This window comes from Octopus bimaculoides, chromosome 11, assembly GCF_046866305.1.
Source record: "Octopus bimaculoides isolate indiv1 chromosome 11, ASM4686630v1, whole genome shotgun sequence".
In the NCBI taxonomy this organism is placed as follows: domain Eukaryota; kingdom Metazoa; phylum Mollusca; class Cephalopoda; order Octopoda; family Octopodidae; genus Octopus; species Octopus bimaculoides.
Genome location: NC_142938.1, coordinates 8,835,297 through 8,858,302, shown reverse-complemented (window position 1 = coordinate 8,858,302; position 23,006 = coordinate 8,835,297). Strand labels below are relative to the sequence as shown.

At 36.8% G+C, this 23,006-nt stretch overlaps 3 protein-coding genes across 4 annotated transcripts; 1 reads left to right on the top strand and 2 right to left on the bottom strand.

Moving 5' to 3' along the window:
* The first annotated feature begins 371 nt into the window (after positions 1 to 371).
* Positions 372 to 4,896, top strand: LOC106880007 (uncharacterized). Of its 2 annotated transcripts, XM_089359417.1 has the most exons (13): positions 374 to 566; positions 774 to 921; positions 1,163 to 1,299; positions 1,456 to 1,591; positions 2,058 to 2,156; positions 2,245 to 2,369; positions 2,576 to 2,673; positions 2,798 to 2,882; positions 3,385 to 3,456; positions 3,575 to 3,676; positions 3,918 to 4,073; positions 4,431 to 4,526; positions 4,615 to 4,896. In XM_089359417.1, the coding sequence occupies exons 1-13, from the start codon at positions 399 to 401 to the stop codon at positions 4,720 to 4,722; spliced, it is 1,530 nt and encodes a 509-aa protein (XP_089215543.1). In that variant the 5' UTR covers positions 374 to 398; the 3' UTR covers positions 4,723 to 4,896. The 2 variants fall into 2 exon arrangements, with proteins under 2 accessions (XP_089215544.1, XP_089215543.1); XM_089359418.1 differs by lacking the exon at positions 3,918 to 4,073 and having other exon boundaries at positions 372 to 566.
* Positions 4,897 to 8,983: 4,087 nt separating this feature from the next.
* Positions 8,984 to 12,568, bottom strand: LOC106880001 (uncharacterized). The gene is made up of 12 exons (XM_014929786.3): positions 12,388 to 12,568; positions 11,978 to 12,125; positions 11,518 to 11,654; positions 11,297 to 11,432; positions 10,727 to 10,947; positions 10,329 to 10,426; positions 10,097 to 10,181; positions 9,932 to 10,000; positions 9,735 to 9,836; positions 9,504 to 9,659; positions 9,328 to 9,423; positions 8,984 to 9,254 (listed from the first exon to the last, which is right to left on the bottom strand). Exons 1-12 carry the CDS (start codon positions 12,535 to 12,537, stop codon positions 9,081 to 9,083), a joined length of 1,572 nt encoding a protein of 523 aa, XP_014785272.1. The 5' UTR covers positions 12,538 to 12,568; the 3' UTR covers positions 8,984 to 9,080.
* A 5,334-nt stretch (positions 12,569 to 17,902) lies between these two features.
* Positions 17,903 to 22,319, bottom strand: LOC106880002 (uncharacterized). The gene is made up of 13 exons (XM_014929788.3): positions 22,100 to 22,319; positions 21,747 to 21,894; positions 21,034 to 21,170; positions 20,794 to 20,929; positions 20,556 to 20,654; positions 20,349 to 20,473; positions 20,116 to 20,216; positions 19,356 to 19,440; positions 19,169 to 19,243; positions 18,965 to 19,066; positions 18,745 to 18,894; positions 18,229 to 18,324; positions 17,903 to 18,140 (listed from the first exon to the last, which is right to left on the bottom strand). The coding sequence occupies exons 1-13, from the start codon at positions 22,265 to 22,267 to the stop codon at positions 18,090 to 18,092; spliced, it is 1,473 nt and encodes a 490-aa protein (XP_014785274.1). The 5' UTR covers positions 22,268 to 22,319; the 3' UTR covers positions 17,903 to 18,089.
* Between the last annotated feature and the right edge of the window lie 687 nt (positions 22,320 to 23,006).

Below are 23,006 nucleotides of genomic sequence, written 5' to 3'. Positions count from 1 at the left end.
CACTTTTATTTTATTTTATTTTTCAACCACAGAAGAATGAAAAGCAAAGTTGACCTCGGCGAGATTTGAACGTAGAACGTAAACGACCGTAATTAAATATCGCATGACATTTGTTCGACGTCTTAATGAATCTAGTAATCCACTGCCTGAATACCAGCATTGATTGGACACAAATTTGCTTCTGCCCCGCCCGTAAGACACAAATAATAATTAAAATAGCTGTTAAGTGGGATTGAACACAAGGCCTTAGTAACTATAATTTCTACTCATAGAATTAGATTTCGTACGAGTTAATTAAAAATGGACGAAACTATTTTCGAATGGTACCTTTCCAAATCTGCATTGGCCTATATATAAACCATGTTAGATGATGTGCAAAAAAACAAAAACCAAGCAGCATGGGAGGATCACTGTCGTGTAACACAAGACGCCCACGTGACATTGGCTCTGAAGCTAGCCCAGGGCTTCTGCCTCTAACTGATCTAATGGGTAAACGTTATTCGTTCCAAAACCTTATCTTTGAGGGATGCGGTGTTAAAGGCTATGCTTATGCTGGAGCTTTGAAGGTATTTTCCCCCAACATCTTTGATATTTCTCTGCTAAAAAAAATTGTTACTAAGTTTATCGAATTCGCTGGTCTCGAACCTGTCTAATTGCCTTTTCAGCCTTTATTGTAATTAATTTTTAAAGTTATTTTCCAATATAAAAATTAGATTTTGTAGTTCCATCTCTTCGTGTATCGTCTTGAGTTTCCTCCTTTCATAATCCAACAGGTCCTCGAAAAAGTCGGTGCTCTCTCTAATATTAAGCGATTCGCAGGAATGGGTAGTGGTGCTATCGTAGCTTGCCTCTTGGCTGCTGGTTTTGCCCCAGATTCTGTACAGTGTCTACTAGATATGCACCTGCAAAGTTTTTCGTTCGGTAAGCTTTTTTTTTTTTCTTTTCTTTCCTTTTCAGTGTACGAATTACATTCCGTTAATCTCCTTAACCGTTGATTAGAAATTTTACTGTTCGGGATGTCCGAAATTTAGACATTCTTGATGACTGACTAACTAACGGGCTCTGAAGTCTACAAATCAATTTTCTGATTGCTATGAATAAACTATGTACCCAGGACTGAATATTTTGTACCGAATTTCCAGCCTTCTGATTTCCATTTCAGATATTCAATATACCCCCAAGGTTCGCCAAGAAGAGGTGCTTCATAACTTTGGGTGGAATGACGGCTATAGGTTTCTCGATTGGTTAGGGCGTATTTTGATACAGAAGTTTCAAGACGCTGACGTTACCTTTCAACAGGTGAGTTCATGGTTTTTAATCAAACGAAAGTTTTTTTTTTTTTTTTTTTTTTTTTTTTTCTACTCTCTCTTACCGCGGTGTATCTGCTGTGAACATCTTTTTTCCGTTTGAAATGGAACCCTTTAATTCTGATTAATTTTATTTTCGTTATTTCAGTTATACGACGAAACCGGTAACGAGCTGTGTATTCCGGTCATGAATTTAAATCTGAACAAGATGGAATATTTCCACCCGAAAACTACTCCCGACTTTGTCGTCCGACGGGCAATTTCCTTAGCCATGTCTATACCGGGTAATTTTTTTTTTCTTTTACTTTGTTTCGATCATCAGACAGTGGTAGTGCTAGGGCACCGTCTTCAATTTTTAGTATAATGAATTTATCCCGGTGCTGATTCTATTCGTCTCTCTTATTGAATCGCTAAGTTATGGGTCGTAAACGCACTAACGCCGGTTTAAAATTAAAATTTTTGAATTTTTTTTTTAATTTTTTTTTTTACGTCTGAATTACTATTTTGACTTGCGATTACTTCTGTTTTCTCTACAATTTAAGCTAGTTCTGCATAGCTTCCAACTTAATTTCTCGTTGATTTAACTATAAATGTGCTTTCCCCCCGTACTCCTTCAGTGAAACTTAGTTGATTTTTTTTATGTTCATAAGTTTAACAGAAAATTTTCATTTCACGAAATATGGTAACCTGACTAATATTTAGTTAAGACCAATTGGCTAAATTATTCGTACTTGACCTCTTTTTATATAGGTATATACCGTCCCCTCAAATTAAGTCTGGATGAATCCCCTGAAGATTACTACATGGATGGTGGGATTATCTGCAATTATCCAATTCACTGCTTTGATGGTATGTGCAGCGACGTTTTCTTTATAATAATAAAAAAATTTTAAAAATAGGTGTTGCAGTTCTCCTGACCTTTCAAATTCTTCTATAGGATGGTGGCTATCGATGGAGCCTGATGACCGCTTTCTTCACAAATGTCAACCGTCTATTGACTTGAGATCTTTGGAGATTGAATGTTTCTTTGGATTTAACCACACAAGCCTTGGCATTATGACGGTAAAGGGATTTTTTTTCTTCATAAATATTTGATAATTTTAATGTATTTCGTTCATTAAATCTACTACTGTAAGTTTTTTTAAAATCCTATTTGCTCCTTAAATGTTTGATTGATACTTTTTCATAAGTATCTATAGTCTCCAGGCAGCCACACTTAAGTTTCAATAGCATCGGTCAATTTACTGTTTGATGCAACTTTTTTCCAGTTTGACGATTACCACAACAATGATACATACGATGTAATGAAACGGCGACTTGAACAAGTCGATGGCGTTATCTCTACACCAGCAACCGAACTTGGCAAGTAAGTATTTTTCTTCTCGCTGTCTTTCAATAACGTTCTAAACCAGTATTAGATTGATCTTAAGGTCATTGGTGGCAATATTTAGTGTAATGCACTTTTCTGATTTTTTTTTTTAAATTCTAAGGAAATGTAAAGAGGCCAAGGAAAGGCTGAAACTGATGCGACTACAATTGGAGGGCTTTCCAGAAGCCAGTGAAAAACTAGGAACTGTGAGTGTCTACCGCCCGCTTTTTAATTAGGTTTTCAATTCGAGCTAAAGTTTTTGCCTATCCCAGTGCAACCCTGATGAATTAGCCGATGATAAAAGGCTTAAATAATTATTCATTTCATTTTAATGTATCTTGGATATGCATGCTTCTCTTTAATGGAGTAGGGTGTGAATTTAATAAGAATTTGACTCTTTTCTCTGTCGGTATCCTTAAATTTTGATAAAAGGCAGCGGGCTGGAAGAATAGTTAGCACGCTGAGCAAAATACTTGGCATTTTGCCCGCCATTACGTTCTGAGTTCAAATTCCACTGGGGTTCAACTTTCCTTTTTCATCCTTTCGTGTTCAATTAAATAAGTACCAGTTGAGCACTGGGGTTGATGTAATCGACTTAGTCCCTCCCGCTAAGCTATTGGCCATGTGCCAAAATTTGAAACAAGTATTTTAGACTCGATAGCTTTTACCTTATTAGTATTTAATACTGGTTATGGTGTAACTTTTCAGATTTTGGAGACGCTTCAGGAAGATGACAACTTAGTATCTATTGTTAGATTGGCAAAAGAACTTACCGATAGCGTGAGTAAATTATTTTCGTATGTAATCCATACCGTTTGTTTAGATACGTAGACGATCAGTCTGTAATCATAAGGATTTTTTCAAATACATTTACGTAGCTTTCATTTCTTTTTCTTAGACTGTTTTCTCTTCGGCTGAGCTCCAGGTATTATTTGGTGTGGATAATGACGAAAGAGAATGTTTGGAATTGCTTCGAGGATATGCCAACAGTGAAGATCGGGTAGGTTATCAAGCTTGAATTTATTTTGCCGCTAAATTGTCTGCAAGATAGTTTAACGTAGCCTTTTAAACTTTTACAAACTGCCAGATCCCGCCGAACACATATCGTACAAGGTTTTCTTTGAGAAAAAGAAAATCGCATTACCGAAATCTAGAAACTGAGATAACGGATGATTAGTTTGAAACAACGTGAATATTTGAGGAATCCGAGCGCTAATATATCTTTCTATATTATCTCTTAGCTGTCAATTGGCACTATTCTGTCTATTGCCGAGAAAAGACACTGGCAGAATTTCTACGCTTACAGCAAGATAACACCAACGTTTGCAGTGACTAATTTGTCTTCATTTTGGGGAGCGGTTAATAGTGTATCGAACGAAAAGAACAAATCAGTGTCGGTAGGTGCAGCTTTTTTTTTTTTTTTTAATTTTTCCAAGTAATTCAAAATTGTTAAAGGCAAATGGATAGGCCGCCCCGGGCGACACATTCTAGCTCCGCTAGTGGCTAAGAACTTATCTTCAGGTAACTGGTTTCAAAATAATTAGAATCCACATTATTAATTTGCCAGGTTTGATATAATTTAAAGGGAGGCCACCTTAAGTCTTAACTTGGGTTGCCCCAAGCCGGTACTGTAATGTGAGTAGTGCCCGGCTACGTCAGTAACAATTGTATAGTACGATAACGTTTTACATATAATTTCAAAACTTGAAGACAGTTTATAACATTTAGTTTTACGTTTGATATCTAACCTACAGAAAACCGACTTGTTCCGTACTATTGGTATCTACACTGGCCATGTTACCAATAATGATACTGGCCTGCAGGAAGCCGACGCAATCTACCTGTATCAGGTGAGTTTGTATATTCCATTCTCAGACTGTTATTCTCACCAGGAATATCTTGTGTAATTTCAATCTTTTTTTTTTTTTTTTTTTTTAGCATGGCTGGAACTGCACTGTGGCGTTCTTGCGAGAGATTACCCAGACATCCACCCCTACTACGTCAGGACAGAAAAACTTGTTATCTAGCAGTTCAGACACTTCCTGAATCCGTTGACGAATCCCTTTAAACGAATTTTGCTTCAATAATGGCTACGAATACCCGAAAAATCTTTGTTCAATTTGTACTCGTCTCGAATTTGCAGTTTTTGGTTTATTTCAAGGAAATAGTAGTTTATGGCTTTAATGAATTGTCTTTATCGAAATAAAGTTTTACAACGAATGTATGTGGTTATATTTTTTTTTTGTTCACAAATTAATATACAATCGTTTCAACAGAATCTGTTAAAATGACTACGAATTATTAACATTGTGCATAAATACCGTGTATCAAATATTAAAAAATTTAAGATCGAGCTTTAAAACTGCTACTGTACTACATTTAAGATCAGTGATGTAATCAGTAGAAAAATGACTGTCCTACTTTGCAGACAGTTTTAACTTCAAAACCAACTTCGTCACATTTCTGAATATTCGACGTACACTCTTTACTTTACCTAAAATAGTTATTTTTTGAGTCCCCTTTTCTATATTAACCTGCATAAAACGCCATCGATTCAACGGGTGATCCTTGACCTGATAGATTACGGTAACCACTTCTCATTCGAATCGCAACCAATCGTGTTAACGTTTTTCCTCTACCTCAGACGACCACGACTTTGGTCAGAATGTGTGATCAGGAATTATCTCCTTCATTATCAACACAAGCAGTTTCAAATGAACTGCTCAATTCCAATCTGCTTGTAGCAGGTTTTCAATGGAGATATATCTACATATACTCTTAGATTGACCTTTTTATCGACTACGAAAGTATGAACGGCGAAGTCGACCACGGCTGAATTTAAACTCGGAACATAAAGACAAACGAAATACTGCTAAGCGTTTCGCCACCACCATACTGCTTATTTTATTTACAATTATCTGGCGTCGAAGTGACGTGCCGCTCACTGAAATATATCGGAAATGATCATGCAATAACTATTTTAATATTTCAGCTGGTACAGGCGGCGATCTGCCAGGATCGTGCAAGCCGGGCGAAGTGTTATGCATTTCGTCTGTCTTAGTTGTTTAAATCCCGTCGATGTTGGCTTACCAGTTGAACACTGGGATCAATGTAATAGACTAATCCCCTCCCCTCGAGCTTACTGGGCATGTGCATAAATTTAAAATCAATTTCAGCAAGTCGTTGGCACTAATCGTGTTTTGTTCATCTGGCCTAAAAAGGTATCCTAGAACCTATTATGTCAAACTTGGGAGCAGGTTAAATCTACTAACCAAGAAGGCTTTCTTAGATGGATTTTCAGCTTAAATTTTACAGTGCTTTACTCGTCTCGAGGATATGTAGACATTTCAGTTCAAGATTGTGTGGTGTTAGATCCCTAGTTAAACAGAATTTTTACTTTGCGGTATCGTAGAAGAAACCAACGTTGAATTTGGAACGGAAAAGTTTTTAGAATTCATTTGTGCAAAATAGAATAACACGCTACGTAAACAAAAAAAAAATAATTAAGTTGGGGGAGATGTTTACCATTTCTTTTATACCGCTACTCTTCCGAATAATTTCAAGAGAAAAGTTGGACTTAAGAACCATCAGATGTGGTGTAACTGGCAAAGTTGTTGGTGGATGGCCAGCAGTCGCCCATACATACCGGCCTCCCCGCCACCAATGTTATCCAAGGGAAATGCCGATACAGCTTGGCACCAGTGACGTCGCAACTCATTTCTACAGCTGAGTGAACTGGAGCGTCTTGCTCAAGAACACAACACACAGCCCGGTCCAGGATTCGAACTCACAACATCATGATCGTAAGCTCGACACTCTAACCACTGAGCCACGCGCTTTCATATATATATATATATATATATACACACACAATTCTTCTGCTTCACACCAACTTCGAAAGAACATCCCTCATACAATCGCACTACGACTTCAAAAGATCCCCTTTTCCGCATGTGAAAAAAGTAAGCTTTTACGGAAACCGACGATCATCTTCACGAATGTGAATAAACACGTGCTTCTTAAGTGACAGTCGTGTGACTGGTATCGTAAGATCGCCCAAGTTGCTGAATGACCAGTCACCAAACTGACGTTCAGAGACGTATCGATAAAATTGATCAAATAGAATTTGTCGCGTCTGTAAAAATCATGCAATGAACGTAGTCAATGTTTATTCATCTTCGGTTGCAGTGAATTATTCAGAACTGGGAAATGTCAAATAGAAAGTCGGTGGAATGAAAGAAGCTGCTGTAGGTAAGTTTCTCATACCTGCACACACTTTAAAACCGTTCGCATGCGAATAAGAGACTTAATGGTGTGCTGCTTGATGCGTGGCAATAGTTTCATTTTGGTTCCCCCACAACCAGGTCCTTTTGCCTACGATGGTCCACTTTTAAGAAATCGACAGACTAAAATATCAAGTCGTGGCTTCTGAGTCATTTCTCAGTTGAAAACAGGCGTGTTAGGAACTAACGCAGTAATCTATAGATTGAAACAATTGGCGAAGGATACAAAGATGAACTGGTTAAGCAATAGCATTTCGATAGCTCCATTAAGTTAAATCTATATTCGAGAGAACTAGCATTTCATTGCTGCCACCGCTACGCCTAGCCAAAAAGACGACAGATTTTACAGTTTACAAGTTTTGGATGACTGTACCGAAAATCGGGATACTGCGAATTTATCGCAATTGCTATTTACTAGCTAAAACAGATTCAAGATGTTTGAGCACTTTGCTATTGGAGAAAAAGTTTATGCAACAAGTCGAACTAATGTTATCGAAGATTTTACTCAATGTATTGTAGAATGATTAGTAGTTTCGTAATATCGCTTGTGTTAGTCTTTGGTAGTTGAGTCCCCAAACTGCATCTGCGCTATCATGTGGTTTCTATATTGTCATACTGCCACTACCTAAGGTGGGGGTGGCTGCAGGTTTGAATAGCGTTCGTATTAACTAGCATCAAGTTTATGGTCTGTAAATGGAAGTAAATTACATGGGTGGGGGGGGAAGTATATTGGGAACAAGGCGATTGGCTACAGAAATCAGAAAATAGGCAAGGTGCAAGCGTCATGAATAAGATTCAAATGCGTGAGAGTTGATGCGAAGTTACTGCTTATAAAAGTGACAAATTCTAATTTTACTGAAGCAAATTTTAAAAGTTAAGATATTAACCGAAAAATTCCTAAGAAACAGATTATAGACTTAAATATAAAGCTGTGAAATTTAATTTGGTTAAATTTCCAGAGAGGAGACAAAATGCACGCGATTTCCTGGCTGTACCAAGTACAAAAAACACTGGATTATAGAACAAAACTTATAACACTATTGGCATATATATATAAGTTGTAATGGAGTAAAGTCGTGAAGTAACAATTGAAACGAGTTCAATATTTGTCAGTCATATGAAAACTTGCACAGGCAATGTCCTTCGAGTTTGATGGAAATGTCAAACGGTGCACCAGCATGACCGCAGCCAATTGGCTGAAACATATAAATAAATAAATAAATAGACTTTATATTTTGCCAAAGTGAAGTTAACTAGACTGGTAGACGAAAGATCAGATGCTTCCAACATACCAAATTATTGCTATCGCGAGTTGCATCAGAAAAGTTCTGTTCGAAATTTAACGATATTGATTATGAAACAAATTTAAATCTTGGATGGATAAAAAGAAAATGCTAAATTTTCGAATAAAGACCGAACAGTGGAAAAAAAAAAAAAAAAAAAAATTCGATCTTGGTAAGGCATTGAAAGTAAGATTAAGTTCTAGGAAATACAAACTAAAGAAAATACAGTATACTTCTCGAAATAAGTAGATAATTTTTCTACAGTTTGCATTTCCTAAATCTTAATTTCAATGCCTCACCAAGATCGATTTTTTTTTTTTTTTTAAATAAAAACCCATCAATTTCTTAGTGACCATCGTTTTCAGAATGAACCAGGGTTATGGGGTTGTAATGTATAGCGACTTGCGACAAAAGTTCTAAAGTCATTTGACGGACACTTCCAGTTGAAAGATTTCAACGTTAGGCAATTGGCCTTGTAATTGTCTCGGCTGACTGTAAATTGTCCCGAGATCAACCACCTTTCAGCTTTTCCGAGTTCGATTAAAAGCTCACCTAACATTAGCGAAACTGTCAGAGTTGAACCAGATGCTTTGTGGCATGTATAACCGGCTGTTTATGTTTTGACATCAAAACCTGCGCCCACAATGGTAACTTTGAACACGAGGAGCTGCTCGTCTTCAAGAGCTTTCAGTTTTTACGCACTAAGCGATGTAGTGCTAAAAGAAATAGTAAAGACAAAAATATAGTTCAAAGACAATTTATTTTATTTCTAGAAGTCAAAACGAGGCCAAAAAAATAAAGCGATAACAAAGATTCCAGGTGCATATAAACATTAAAGTCAATCTTCAAGGTCCGTGGGTTTAGATTCAGTTGTCGGTTCCGTTGTTGTTTCGAGCTCTTGGTTTGGTTCATGTGGTGGTGCCTGGGTACTGATAGATACCATTTCTTCTGGTGTTGTAATTGATAGGGCACCGAATTGTCGCAAGAAGGCCACTGTACAGTTCCAACCATGCTACAAATTAGAAAGTCACAATTATAGGAGACGGAGAATTTGGAGACGCGAGAAAAAGAAATCGAGGACTCACTTGAAATAAATATATTTCGTCGGCTTCATCCAGATCAATATCATTATTACTAATATGACCGGTGTAAATACCAACAGTACGGGTCAAGTCGTCTTCCTGGAAGATAGACACGAGGAATAAGTTCAAACATCTTATATATTGCCGACATTGTCTTAACTATATATAACGACACTTACCGAAGCCAATTTGTTGATTTCGTGGATGGAATTAATTACTGTCCCCCAGAATGACGATAAATTGGTCACATTCGACCTTGTTGAAATCTTACTATAGCTGTAAAACTTGCGAGAGGTTCTTTTCTCAATAAAGCTTATAACTTCAGTAACTGGAAGCTGAAAGAAATAAGTGAAAAGTTTACAATAAAATCCATTACAAGTTTGAATATATCTAAGGGCAATCTAACTCACCATCTCCTTTGCATCAAAATGCTTTTGGAAAAAAGCAAGGCACTCATTTTCATTATTTTCAACTCCAAATAACGCCTGAATTTCTATCGCAGAGAAATGTTCCTAGAAACAGATAAGTGACCAAAACCATTTTCAAGTATTCGGGTATCAAAGTGAACGACAGATACGATTTAGAGGAAATTAGGCTAAAAGCTTACTTTGGTTATCTCCTTTGTCAATTCGGAAACCGATACCAAATTGTTGCTGTCTTTGATTTTCTCCAAAACCTGTTTATAGACAGGAATTCAGTTATATTTTAAGCCATTTACATAATCAGGATTAAGCTCAATAGACAGATTTAAATTTGAAAATTTGTAACTTACTTCACGAAGTTTTGTCATGGCTTCTGGAAACTTCTCAAATATCAGTCTCATCTGCTCAATGTTTTGACCAACGTCTTTGTATTTCCTTTAAAAGAAATATAATTTTGTTGAAACTAAATACCATCAGCTATGAAAATATTAACTTCGTATTTAAATAAAGACCATATTATCTGAAGTTATGGTCTATGCCCACTCACATTGTCATACATCATATGTACTCGAAAATACTTACTTGCCAAGGTTACTTTCGGGTATGGCGATAGCAGCTTCCGTAAGATCCAGGCGCTCCTTCATTGCATCATAAATCTTAGCGAAGTGATAATCGTCGAACTGGATTTAAACGAGAACACAAATTTAATGCGCTGAGAAACCAAATGAAGTCAAAATTAGAAATCTTTTGAACTTTAGGCTTTAGTGTTAATTTCGGAGTTCTTGAAAATTCTTACAGAAACATTACACAGTAACTTATATTATACCATTTTTGTAAATTATTCTAGTTTACTGGTATTAGTTATTCACTAAACTAGATAGTGATTAACTGGGACATCTATATAAGACAGGACACAAAACGGAACGCTGTGGACTGCAGTACTGAAACGAATATGAAAGTTTGAGGAAACTAAAACTTACCATGATAAATCCGAGGCTTTGGGAGTTAACGCCAGAGAAACGTTCTTTATTCAGCGTTCTAATATCAGGAGTTTGACATTTCTGAAGAAATGAGTTGTCGGATTGCATTGATAGCCACCAACCATCGAAGCAGTGAATGGGGTAGTTGCAAAGCATCCCACCATCAAGGTAGTAGCTTTCGGGGGAATCGGCCACACTAAATTTCACAGGCTGGGACATTCCTATTAAGAATAAAGAGTGAAAAGTATTCAAAAACTGGTTTGCAGCGGTCATGGGAAGAACAGAAAAGAACTGACATTTTTAAAGTCAGAGCCAAGTTTTGATGCGTTTTCAAAATATAGTATCGTATTCAAAGATAAAAGGATGAAGCAAAATAGTGAGAGCAAGAGGGCTAAAAAAAATTTTAATTAACAAGTGGGCAAATTTACAAATGAGGTATTATAGGCTAAAAGCTACATGGAGCTAGTCAAATGTCTAACATAAAAACATCGATTTTTAAAACATTGGAATAATACAGCAAAGCATTAGGTTAAAGAGAAGGAAAAATTGAATTGTAGATTGCATAATTACCAGGAACAGAGATGGTCATAAGGACTGCACGACGAACAACGACATCAGGTGTTGTTTTGGGGTGAAAATACTCCTCTTTCATTCGGTTTAAGTTCACAGCAACGATACACAATTCCTTGCCAGTCCTATTGTAAAGCTGAAATAGTATGAACAGGAAATAAGGTTAGAATTGTTCTCCCAATACATATCACCTGTAATAAATATATGCATTGTGTACTCACTTCTTGAAATGTTATGTCAGCGTTTCCACACTTTTGAGTTAGAATATCACCGAACCAGTCAAAGAATTTTTGGCCAGAATTCCAACCGAACTTCTCGAACATCTCATCTTGGGGAATCTCATCAGTGCACTGGTTGTCTGAAAAGGGTAAAAGAATTGTTCTAGATTAAGATTAGTTGACACACATGGATTTAGTTTATTGCCGTGACTTACGAATGCAAATAAATGTAGGAGATCCAACAACAAGTACCAAGAGTTATACGAAAGCTATAGAATATCGAATCCTAAAATTCGAATTTTAACAATGCTAGAATCAGTTATAAACACTAATTACGTGCAACAATACTATTTATCAATTGCAGTGGAGACTCCGATTCGAACAGGTAAGCCAGAAGTTGTTCTCTGCAAAATTATCGAGGGAGAGTGGCAGTATTAAGGAATATCAAAAATTGTATTCTTACCAGACAAGAACTTTTCCAGGTGTTCACTGACGGTCTGTTGCAGAGAATTGCAACTGAAACCAGCGGCCAAAAGACAGGCTACAATAGCACCAGTTCCAGCACCACTGAATCGTTTGATATTAGAAAGAATGCCAGTTTTCTCGAGGACCTGCAAGATTTTCAGAAGTTTAAAAGAGAAGAGTTTATGGGAACAAGGCTTCCGATTGCGATTAATGTAAGAACTTTCAAGTTTAAAAAAAAAAAAAAAAAAGCAATAAAACTACAGTCAATCTTTGAAAAATAAGATACGATAGTTTTCAACTGTATATTTAAGTAGCTATATATTTATCAGAGTAATTTAAAAGAAAACATTGTTTACGTATTTCAGAATGAGAACTATTGAAGAAAAAAGCGGAGGAAAAAAAACTTACTTTTATTGCTCCAGCATAAGCAAATGCTTTGGCACCACATCCTTCAAAGATTAGATTTTCAAATGGGTACTGCTGTTTCTTGAGGGATGTTACAGGCAGAAGTCCTGGGCTTGATTCAGATCCGAGATTACGTGAACTTTGGTTTCCCATGTTGCTAGTTTCATTCTTCCGCTGCTCTCTGGCAATCAATTTATAGCTTGTCTAAGACCTATGCAAATTTCAGTAGATTCCATTTGAAATTGTTCCGCCCGTTTTTATTTTACGCAACCAGGTGAAGTGAAAAGTACCTCTGCGAATTGCAATTATATTACTGAAATTTTCAAGTTCAGTTCCCACCCGTTCCATTAAAGTTATACGTAAAACAAGCAAAATTTGTGTGGATAATTTTTTCATCTGCTTTCTTTTCTATTTTCCATCTATTTTCTGATCACATGACATGTATTTTATCCCATGTATTTTATCCTACGATGCTTTCACCGCATCTTTCCATCCACTGGCTATTTAAGTCAAGCACGGGCAACCTTTATCGAGAAGCGGATCGCATTAGACATAACTCATCACCAGGTGGACCGCATAGCTAAACATTTTTGGAAAGTAATTTTTTTGTTAGGCGGCCATCCAGAAAATCCCATGGGCCGTATGCTGCCCATAACTGATTTAATTTTATTCATATCATTTGACATGTCTCTATAAGGTATCGAGTCGCACCCGTCCAATCACAGACTAGTTGGAATTGACACTCTTTTTCTTTATTGCCCACAAGGGGCTAACACAGAGGGGATAACACAATCACATGTGGGGACACATAACAAATAAAAGAAAAGAAAAGCGTATGTTATAATGAATGATAAGATGAAGATGAGAAATGGAATGAAATTTCCTCGGCCCCATCTCTGGGTTACTTCATTTTTACCTCTGTTCACTTTCTCTTTTTGAACCCGGAGCCTTCAAAAATATACACTCCGTATTTCTTCAGTAGAAGCATGTAGTTCATATTTCCTGGCGAATTTTGAGTGTCCAGATCGACTTGCCATACTGTAAATCTTTTCTTGAATCTAAAAATTTTTTCCCTTTGGTTCTCGTCCAACAACAGGCAGCAATGTCACCCTTGCACGTTGTCGAACTTGTGAGTGTCCACCGCTCTAACGTCCTTCAGCTTTTTAATTTCTTCACACACAATTTTGTGTTATCATACATCATTACATAGTTTCCTTTCTTCTTTTTTTCCGGGGGGGGAGGGAGGTTGAATTACTTGTGTCTGACTGTGTTTGTTTTCGTGTTGGAGGGGAGTAGGTTCAGTGTCTGTAGGGAGCGGGTGGGAAGAAGAGGGTGTGGGTGGGAGTTAGGTGGGGTGGGTCTCAGTATTTATTTTACCTGGTTTCCTCCTTTTTCTCTTCCTTTTCTTCCCTGTTGTCACCCATTCGCCTTCTGTTCCGCTTACTTCTTCTTCTGTTTTTGCTGATGGTGGTATTATTTTCTCCTTTTCTCTTACCGGTTCTTCCTTTTTTTTTTCCTTGTAGCGGGCAGTTTGCTCTAATGTGACCTTTCTGGCCACACTTGTAGCATCTGGGTATCCTACCCTCTACTCTAACTACCATTGTTGTGTCGTCAAACACTATTGTTTCCGGCAACTCTTCCATTACATCATTCGGTCCCCATATCACCATATTTAAGGATTGCCCTTTCCAGTTTCTTGCTTCTGTCTTGGTGGCCTGGAGAACCACCATCTCTTCCTCGTTACCGAGCAAGACTGCGACTACTATCCAGGCTACGTCGACGTCCGCGGGGGCGGGGGCGGTTTCCCTCTTCGTTGACCCCATATATTGGCAACATCACTACTTCCTTGTTCTTTAATATTGTTAGAAAGAATTTAAGTTTGGTTGTGATGATGGTTTTCATTGACGACTGAAATTTGACTCAGTTAATTAAACAATACAACTCCAATGATTTCTTGAAACCAACCACATGGTTCTGGGTTCAGTCCCACTGCGTGGCACCTTGGGCAAGTGTCTTCTACTATAGCCTCGGGCCGACCAAAGCCTTGTGAGTGGATTTGGTAGACGGAAACTGAAACTGTGTATGTGTGTGTATATATTTGTGTGTCTGTGTTTATCCCCCCAACTTCGCTTGACAACCGATGCTGGTGTGTTTACGTCCCGTAATTTAGCGGTTCGACAAAAGAGACCGATAGTATAAGTACTAGGCATCCAAAGAATAAGTCTTGGGGTCGATTTGCTCAACTAAAGGCGGTGCTCCAGCATGGCCGCAGTCAAATGACTGAAACAAGTAAAAGAGTATACCAGCTAGCTATCACTACCGTCGTTGTTGCTGTCAAGTGTCTATTCATATTTTAAGCACAAAGATTACAAACAATGTCTACGATTAACTCTGTGCTTCACCTCAGTGAATATGTCACACTTGCCTTCAAGCTTTATTCTTACGTTGCATTCACAGCCTTTTAGAACGACAGACGGAATTTCCCCATGGATGATTTCTGCATGAAGTATGTATATTCATATATTTAATATAATTGTTGTTAAAGTGTCTAATAAACCAATATTTCTCACTAAAAATCTATTTATTCCCTCAGTCGTTCATACATTTGGCAACAACTAGTAAAATCTATGCTGAGTTGAAGACGTGTAATGAGATCGGAACATGCCCCGAGTTGTTACTGTACTTACCAAAGACCATACTACATGCCACAATTGAATTTTTAATTCACTTGGATTTCGAAGTTAACTGTTTTGATAGAACTTGTTATTAATGCTGTTTACTCGTCGTTTTATTTTGTGCCATTTGAATTGATCATTTTCATTTATTTATTGATCAGTACATTTGAGGTAGGCTTGGCTGCCATTTCTATTATATAGAATGACTGTACTATAGCTGCCACATTATACTCTAAGGTGAACAAAAATCATCGCGTTTAATTTTTCAGTCATTTACGACTACATTATGGTTTCAAATTTTAGTACAAGACCAGCATTTTTAGAAGTAGTTAGCCGACTGCATTGACTCCAGTGTTTAACTGGTACTTACTTTATCGATCCCGAAAGGATAAATGGGCAAAGACGGCCTCGGCGGTATTTGAACTCAGAACGTAATACCGGAAGTAATGCAACTGTTAATGATTGTGCCAAGTTCACCGCTTTCTTTCCGGACTATATTATACAATGTAGATGTTCCCTTTTTTTTTTTGAGGACAATGGAGAATAATTTAAGGATAAATTGTCTGCTAATTCTAGTTGGCCGAACGAATACATACAGGCTCCTCCGTCGGCTCGTCTCAGTGGACGAGGGTGGAGGTCTAGTAGTTTCCATTTTGCAAGGATTTTTTTAAAGAATTATTTTATTTAGAAAGCCTTAGTCTAACAAGCCAGGTTAAGCTAGAGAAGGAATTTACGCCTTATAGCATCGGCTTTAAATATTTTTAACTGTGGTATACTGAATGGAGATTAAGTGAAAAACAGCCGGCGCCTTTTACATCCATTCACAAGGCTTTGGTCGGTACGAGACTATAGTAGACGACACTTGCCGAAGGTGCCACGTGGTTTGGAAGTAAGCTAAATGGATATTTGCTCGATGTACCCATTGAAAAGCGTTTGCTATATTTTTAAAGTGTGAATGAGAATATTAAGTAACAAATCAAAGGTTATCTATTCGTACAGACATTTGTGGCTTTTATTTTACACTGATGGACGAAATGAATTCTTATATGTAAGTAATATGTATTATAACTAAGAAAATTATGAATCTCCGATCAAAGTTTAACATACGTTTTCCTGTTAAAAATTTAAAGCTGCCCCTTTTTTATATACTAATGTAGTCAGTTATATGTTGTTTTCAGCAGAGCTGGAGATTCAGACGAGCAAATCATTTGCTGGTTCAAATTACAGGATGGCCAAAGCCGAGACATTTTCAAAAGTTAAAATAGGTGGCAACTAAATTTGCATATTAATATCAAATTTCTTTATAGTTTTATACGTTTCAGACCGCAATAAATTATTTTAAGCTTTTGTGGACATCCCATAAAGATTGCGTAAGAATCAATGAAATTTTGACATTCCGGGCAAAAAGAGTTTCCAAAATGTCACAAAGTCAATTTCAGACAAAGTGGTAAGTCGATTACATCGATCCAAGTGTTCAACTGGTACTCATTTTATCGACCCCGAAGAAGCTGGAAGGCAAAATCGACCTCGGCAGAATTTGAACTTACGGATGGGCGAAAAGTCGCCAAGCATTTCGCCCGGCGTGCTAACGATTCTGCCAGCTCGCCACCTTCACTAATAAATTAAAACGTTTAAATGCAGATTCCTTTCAGTGTTAGGAGTTTTAAACTCAGAGCAATTTCATCGCAGATTAAGCTGTAATACTAATCGAAAAGGTTTTACCAGACGTAATCCTGCGTAGAGATTTAAAATATGCAAAGTTTTCATTATCGGAAAATTATTTACCAAAATCTATGCATCTCTCACCGAAAATTCGAAACACTAATATACACGATCACAAAACGTGAAATACTATTTCTTCGAAATATTTCTCAGCTAAATGCAGAAAGACGGGGAAAATTTTCCTCTACTTCCTAAATCTGTATGCAAGTACATGACCGGCCTATCTAGAGCGTGGAAATGGATCTCTTCCAGATAAAGCCAAACTAACTTTCGTCATTTGTAATACTCACTTTGCTTTACTTAAAGATCAGTCAACTACGACTGGTTTTGTTAAAACTTGTATCAAAATAAGCGAACAAAGGTTTTAAAAGCTAAAAAGTAGCAACAATGAAGGTTACTTAGATCTGGTTTTCATCAGACTACGCCTTTGTAAAGCTAAAAAGTGTATTTTAGTCTATCTTGCAGCTAATTCAGAAGCTAAATGCCAACTTCTGCCATATGCACATCGAGCGAATAATATTGGATTTGTTTTTCATCAGGCCAAAGCAGTTCAATTGAAAGCTTTAAAATTTTAGCATTGTTATGAGTAAATTAGCCAAAAAGATCCGTATTCAATGGTTAAATTGGTGTCTAACCTATAATAGAAAAGTCAACTAGTGAGGTATTTAAATGTAATGTGCTAGCAAGTGAATAAATGCCAGTTGGCTAACATGACTTATTTTCTTTCAACTAAAATTCCACATCTAGTCGTAAGATGGGATCTCGATATACCGGAATATCGCAGTTCATTATTTAATTTTACGTTGATTCCTCCGTAAAGTTTTGCATTTATAAAATACAAATTAAAATAAACAGCAAGTTTCTACTTCCTGAATTTTCACCTATCGCGGTAGGTTTTTGGAACGTAACACCAGCAATAGTCGAGGGATTGTATCAAATTACAAATATGGTATAACGTTTGATTACCAATACATACAAGCCATTCAGAGACCTGTGCTTCGAATTCAGTCAAGATTTGCTCAAATGAACGAAAAGGAGTCAAACCTTAGAAATAAATTCACTAATTCTAAACTTGAGAATTTTCAAATTGTGGGTATTTAAAGAATTGAATTGACGAATAATAGCGATTAAGAAGTTTTATTTCAATAAAAAGGTAAACTAACGAGCAAAAACAATTTTGCGAAAGCAATAACAGCCAAGAAGCGAGCAAAAATTAACATTCCAACACAGTAGAATTGACGATTTCGTGTTCCGGGAGCAGCCGATCGATAAGGTATAGTCGTTGCCAATTTTGTAGTTAACGCGGTACTATTGCTTCTGTAGTTGACGCAAGAAAGTTACTGTACTGTTCCATCCTTGCTGCAAATGAAAGAAATTTGCAATTACAGAAAGAATTTAAGGAAATAATATAGGGTGGGAAATAAAACTAAAAATGTCAAGACCTCACCTGAAAAAGGTAAGTTTCGTCATCTTCTTCAAGTTGAACATCGTCACTAGTAACATGACCAGTGTAAATACCAATGGTACGCATCAAGTTCTCTTTCTGGAGGTTTAAAAAAAAAATAAACCAAAGATTTTAATCTCATTTGGTTATTTACGAAAGAAAAAAAAACAATAAAAGCGGTAATAGATACAGGAATGTTTGTGTGATTAAGAAATTCTTTGATATTACTGGTACTTCAGGTTCAATCCTGCTATGTGGTATTGACTATAACGCAGGGTCAACTAAAGCTTTATGAGCAGTTTCGGTAGAAGGAAACTGGTAGTCCGTCAGCTGCATGTCCACCGTTTGATAAGCGGTGTCAGTTTATTCAAGGCCGTACCATCTGGCGATTTCGACAAGAGACCGTTAGATGAGTAGGAGCCTTAAGACCTGGATTGACTAGTTCGACTCGATACATAAAAGCGGTGCCCCAGCATAGCTGCAGTCTAATGACAAAGAAAATATAGGAGAGATGCTTACCAATAATTTACTGTTTGCATGCGCAACACCATTGATTGCACCCCAGAATGAAAATATACTCTTAACTTCAGTTCTTGATGTACGCTTGTTGGGATTGTAGAGAAAGCGGCTCGTCTTATCAAGAAGATGCAGCATGTCAATAGTTGAGATCTGTAAGAAGAACAAGACCTTTTAGCCTTCAAATACCCCCAATGAAACAGCTAAGAACAACACTACTCACCATCTCCTTGGTACTGGCATTCTTCAGTAGTTTCGAACACTGGTCTTTGTTCTTTTCAATCCCAAACAATGCTTCGATGTCAGACTGAGTGAAATTAGATTTCTGCAGAAATTAAGGTGGGTTAAAATAGTTAAATGAAATTGTGGCAACGTTATTTGTTGTAAGCAACTGGTGATGGCAAAACAAAAATTTTTTGACATTTACCTTCCCAGTAAATTCCTTTACTAATCGAACAACCGACACTAGATTATCATCACCTTTTTTAATTGTCTCCAAAACCTGAAAGTATAAATAAAGCGTTACTATGCTAAAGCAACCATATGCTAAAGAGATCAAATCGGCGATGGAAATATCTTAAAAGCAATAGTTAAGTAGCTATTTTGGTACAAACAGTTTCAAGCTTTTTGGTAGCTTCTGGAAAGGTCTTAAACAATTCTTTCAATTTATTCTCATTTTCTATATCAACTTTGTATTTTCTGGAAAAAAAAAAAAGTGAGAAAAATATTGTTAACATTTGTAAAGATGCAGTAAGAACAGAAATCAGCCTAGAAAGTAACCTAGTTATTGTGTCTACACAAGAAAATAAGGGAGGCATTTAGCAGCAGAAACCTTAAGCTTCTGAACCTAAACCGTTAAGATTTAATGATGTCCTGAACCAAATTAGAAAGTATAGAAGCAAAATGCGAAACATATCGTATGTGGGTATGTTTTACCCATTTAAGTGTGGTACTTATATCGGTTTCTTTTCACGAACCGTTATGTTAAGGGACATAACTTAATGGGTGTCAGGCAGTAGTGCAGAACAAAAGGCTTCCACACTTTCCGTCTATTAAATTCACAAGAAATCGGTCGGTCCGGGGATATAGACAATAGCTGCCCAAAATATTGCGCAGTGGGACAGCACCTGAAACCACGTCGCTGCAAACGAGTAAATATCTTTACTTATAAACAGTAAATTCTTTTTGATGTATACCATGTAGCCTGATTAAGCTCCGGCTTAGAAAAGTAGCAGTATTACAAATAAAAAAAAAAATAGCAATGGGTATGAAACCTTAGCTGTGTAGCACATGGTTAATTATTTCGTAAGGAAAAGCAAGATCTAAGATTTTGTTGCCAAGTCTCGGTCATTCAATTACTATTAAAATTCACACCTGCCAAGTTTGGTCGCTGGTATAGGAACCACTGCTTTAGTTTGATCTAGTCTCCGTTTCATTTCAATGTCCACTTCATCATGGTAGTGGTAATCGTCAAACTATTATAAAAAAAAAATTTTAATGACCAAGATATCAATTAGAATCAGTTAAGCAGGTGACCAGATAATTTTAGAATGTTCAGAATCGATGTAAAATTACGCTTAATTATATTGTTTACTTATAAACCTTACCAGTGCGAATCCAATGGTTTTCGAGTTGTATCTAGAGAAGCGTTCTCGAATCAAAGTCTTCAAGTCAGAAGTTGGTCGATATTTGTGAGGGACTTTTTCCCCGGGTTCCATTGAAAGCCACCAACCTACAAGGAGTTTCAAAACCAATTAAAACAGTACTGAAGACTCAGATATTAAAAAAAAAATTTTTTTTTTTTTTAAACTTACCATCAAAACAATGAATGGGGTAATTGCAGAGAATTCCACCATCTAAGTAATAGTTTCTGCGCGATTTTCCAGCGTTGAATGTAAGGGGTTGAAAAAGACCTGAAAGATACAATCAGAAACCGCCTTTGTTCTGTGATATTGACTACCAACCCAATTGTTACGCAAAACTATTGTTTAAGTTTTAAATACGAAAAAGCTATGATAAACAAGCAAACGGGAAACAACCGATAAAAATTACCAGGAACACTTATGGACATTTGAACTGCCCAACGGATAGCGGTAGTAGGTGTGGTCTTGCAGTGAAAGTACTCTTCTCGCATTCGGTTTAGATTCAGAACTACGATGCACAACTCCTTGCCGGTTTTCTCATAAAGCTGAAATATCAGTGAAAGAAATTAAGAACAGATTTAAGGTATTAAAGTGCCGACTAAGAAATATCAGTCAATGTCTATCAGGGTTAACGATACCGAATACTTACCTCTTGGAACGTTATATCGGCGTTTTCGTATTTCTCCTTCAGAAGAGTCCCCAACCAATCAAGGAATTTATTGCCGGAATTCCAACCAAACTTATGAAGTAATTCATTCACTTGACCCTTATTGCTGCACTGGTTGGCTGAAAACGATACAAATGACACGTTTCGATAGTTATAGCTTTTGGTGTGTAGATCAAATAGTTGTAGGTTTCTACTATAAAATAGAAATGGAAGCATTAGACCAGAAATATTAAATTTCTTTTAAAGCAAGCCGTTTAATGTATTCATTCGGGACCTGTAGAGCAACTCGCGTTAACAAAACTACTTCAGTAGCAAAGTAAAATATTGGAAGCGAGACAATAACCGTCTGTGTATGAAAGACGTTTATGCTACACATTAACAGTGGAAAGCCTATGAAAGCCACGAGCACAGCCAAAGACATTTTCGTAGTATTATAAGACTTCAAAACTTCAAGCAAGGCAATGCACCGTGGCCTATAATACTTATTGATTGCAAGTTACAGAAGTGGGCATTCTCTAGCCTCGTGTACCCCACAATCAACTATTCAAGTGTGCCACGGCCTTAAGACAATATTGACACTGTCCGTTCCTGCGCAGAGAATTGTTTTGTTAACGACAAATAAGATTCAAACAATCTTCATAACACAACCTCAGGAGTTTTTTTAACCCTTGTTCGTATAAAAATCACATGCTTACCAGTAAGTACATTTTCCAAGTGTTGTTTGAGCGAGTCTCGCAGAGCGCAGCAGTCGAAGCCTGCAGCCAACAGACAAGCTACAACAGCACCAGTGCCGACACCAGCAAATCGCTTGATTTTAGAAAGAGCATCAATTTTTTCGAGGACCTGTCGAATTACAGTAGTAACCAAATTAGTTTTAAATTGAAAGAAAACGGTGATTAAACAAAGCAATAAATGTCAATTGAACATTTTATAAAAGGAAAAAAAATGAGGCTGGTATCGACTTAAGTAAAATCACAACACTGAATGCGTCCGTTTGAAGAGAGTCTTTATTGATATCGTTTAAAAAAACGAGGAAAAAAAGCATTACCTTAATGGCTCCAACGTAAGCAAATGCTTTGGTCCCGCATCCTTCGAAAACGAGATTTTCAAACGGATATTGTTTATTCACAAGATCTGAAAGAAGCAGAAGTCCTGGGTTTGATTGTGAACCGGAATTACCCGTTGATCGCGAGTCTGTTGACAGTCCGCTCCCCATGGTGTCGTCTTTCTATTTGCAGCCTGCCAATCGATTTTTATCCTCTCTTACTGAGACCTATGCAAATTTAGACAAACTACATTCAAAACAGTTTCGTGGTTTCTTTTTCTTTTTTTTTTAAGATAGCAAAGTGTAAAATGATGTTTCACTATCTTTAGAAACTGTTCCCGAGTTATCGAATGTTCAATTCCCACATGTACCTTTATAACCGTTTATAAATCTAGCTATTGAAAATCTCAATTGATAAATTATATTTCATCTGCAATCAGCAAATGTAATTTGTAACCGTTATTTTCTTCCTTTTTCTGTCTGTCTGTCTCTCTCTTTCAATATATATATATATATATATATATATATATATATATATATATATATTAAAAATGGGGAAGGCCAGTTTATGGGATTTCCTTAGGTTTCCCGTCCATAAACGGTTTAGCTTTATGGCGTATCGTTAGATCCTAAAAAACCTATTGGCCCATGACCTCTTAGAAATATTGAGGATTTTGGGACCTGACGATACGCCTTAAAGTTAAACCCTTTATGGACGGGAAACCTAAGGTAATCCCATAAACCGGCCTTCTCCATTTTTAATATATACTGCTCGACATCTTAGAGTGTGCTTCTTTCGAATTTATGATTTTTATAAACGATATACATACATACATACACACACACGCACACACACATATATATATATATATATATATATATATATATATATATATATATATATATATAT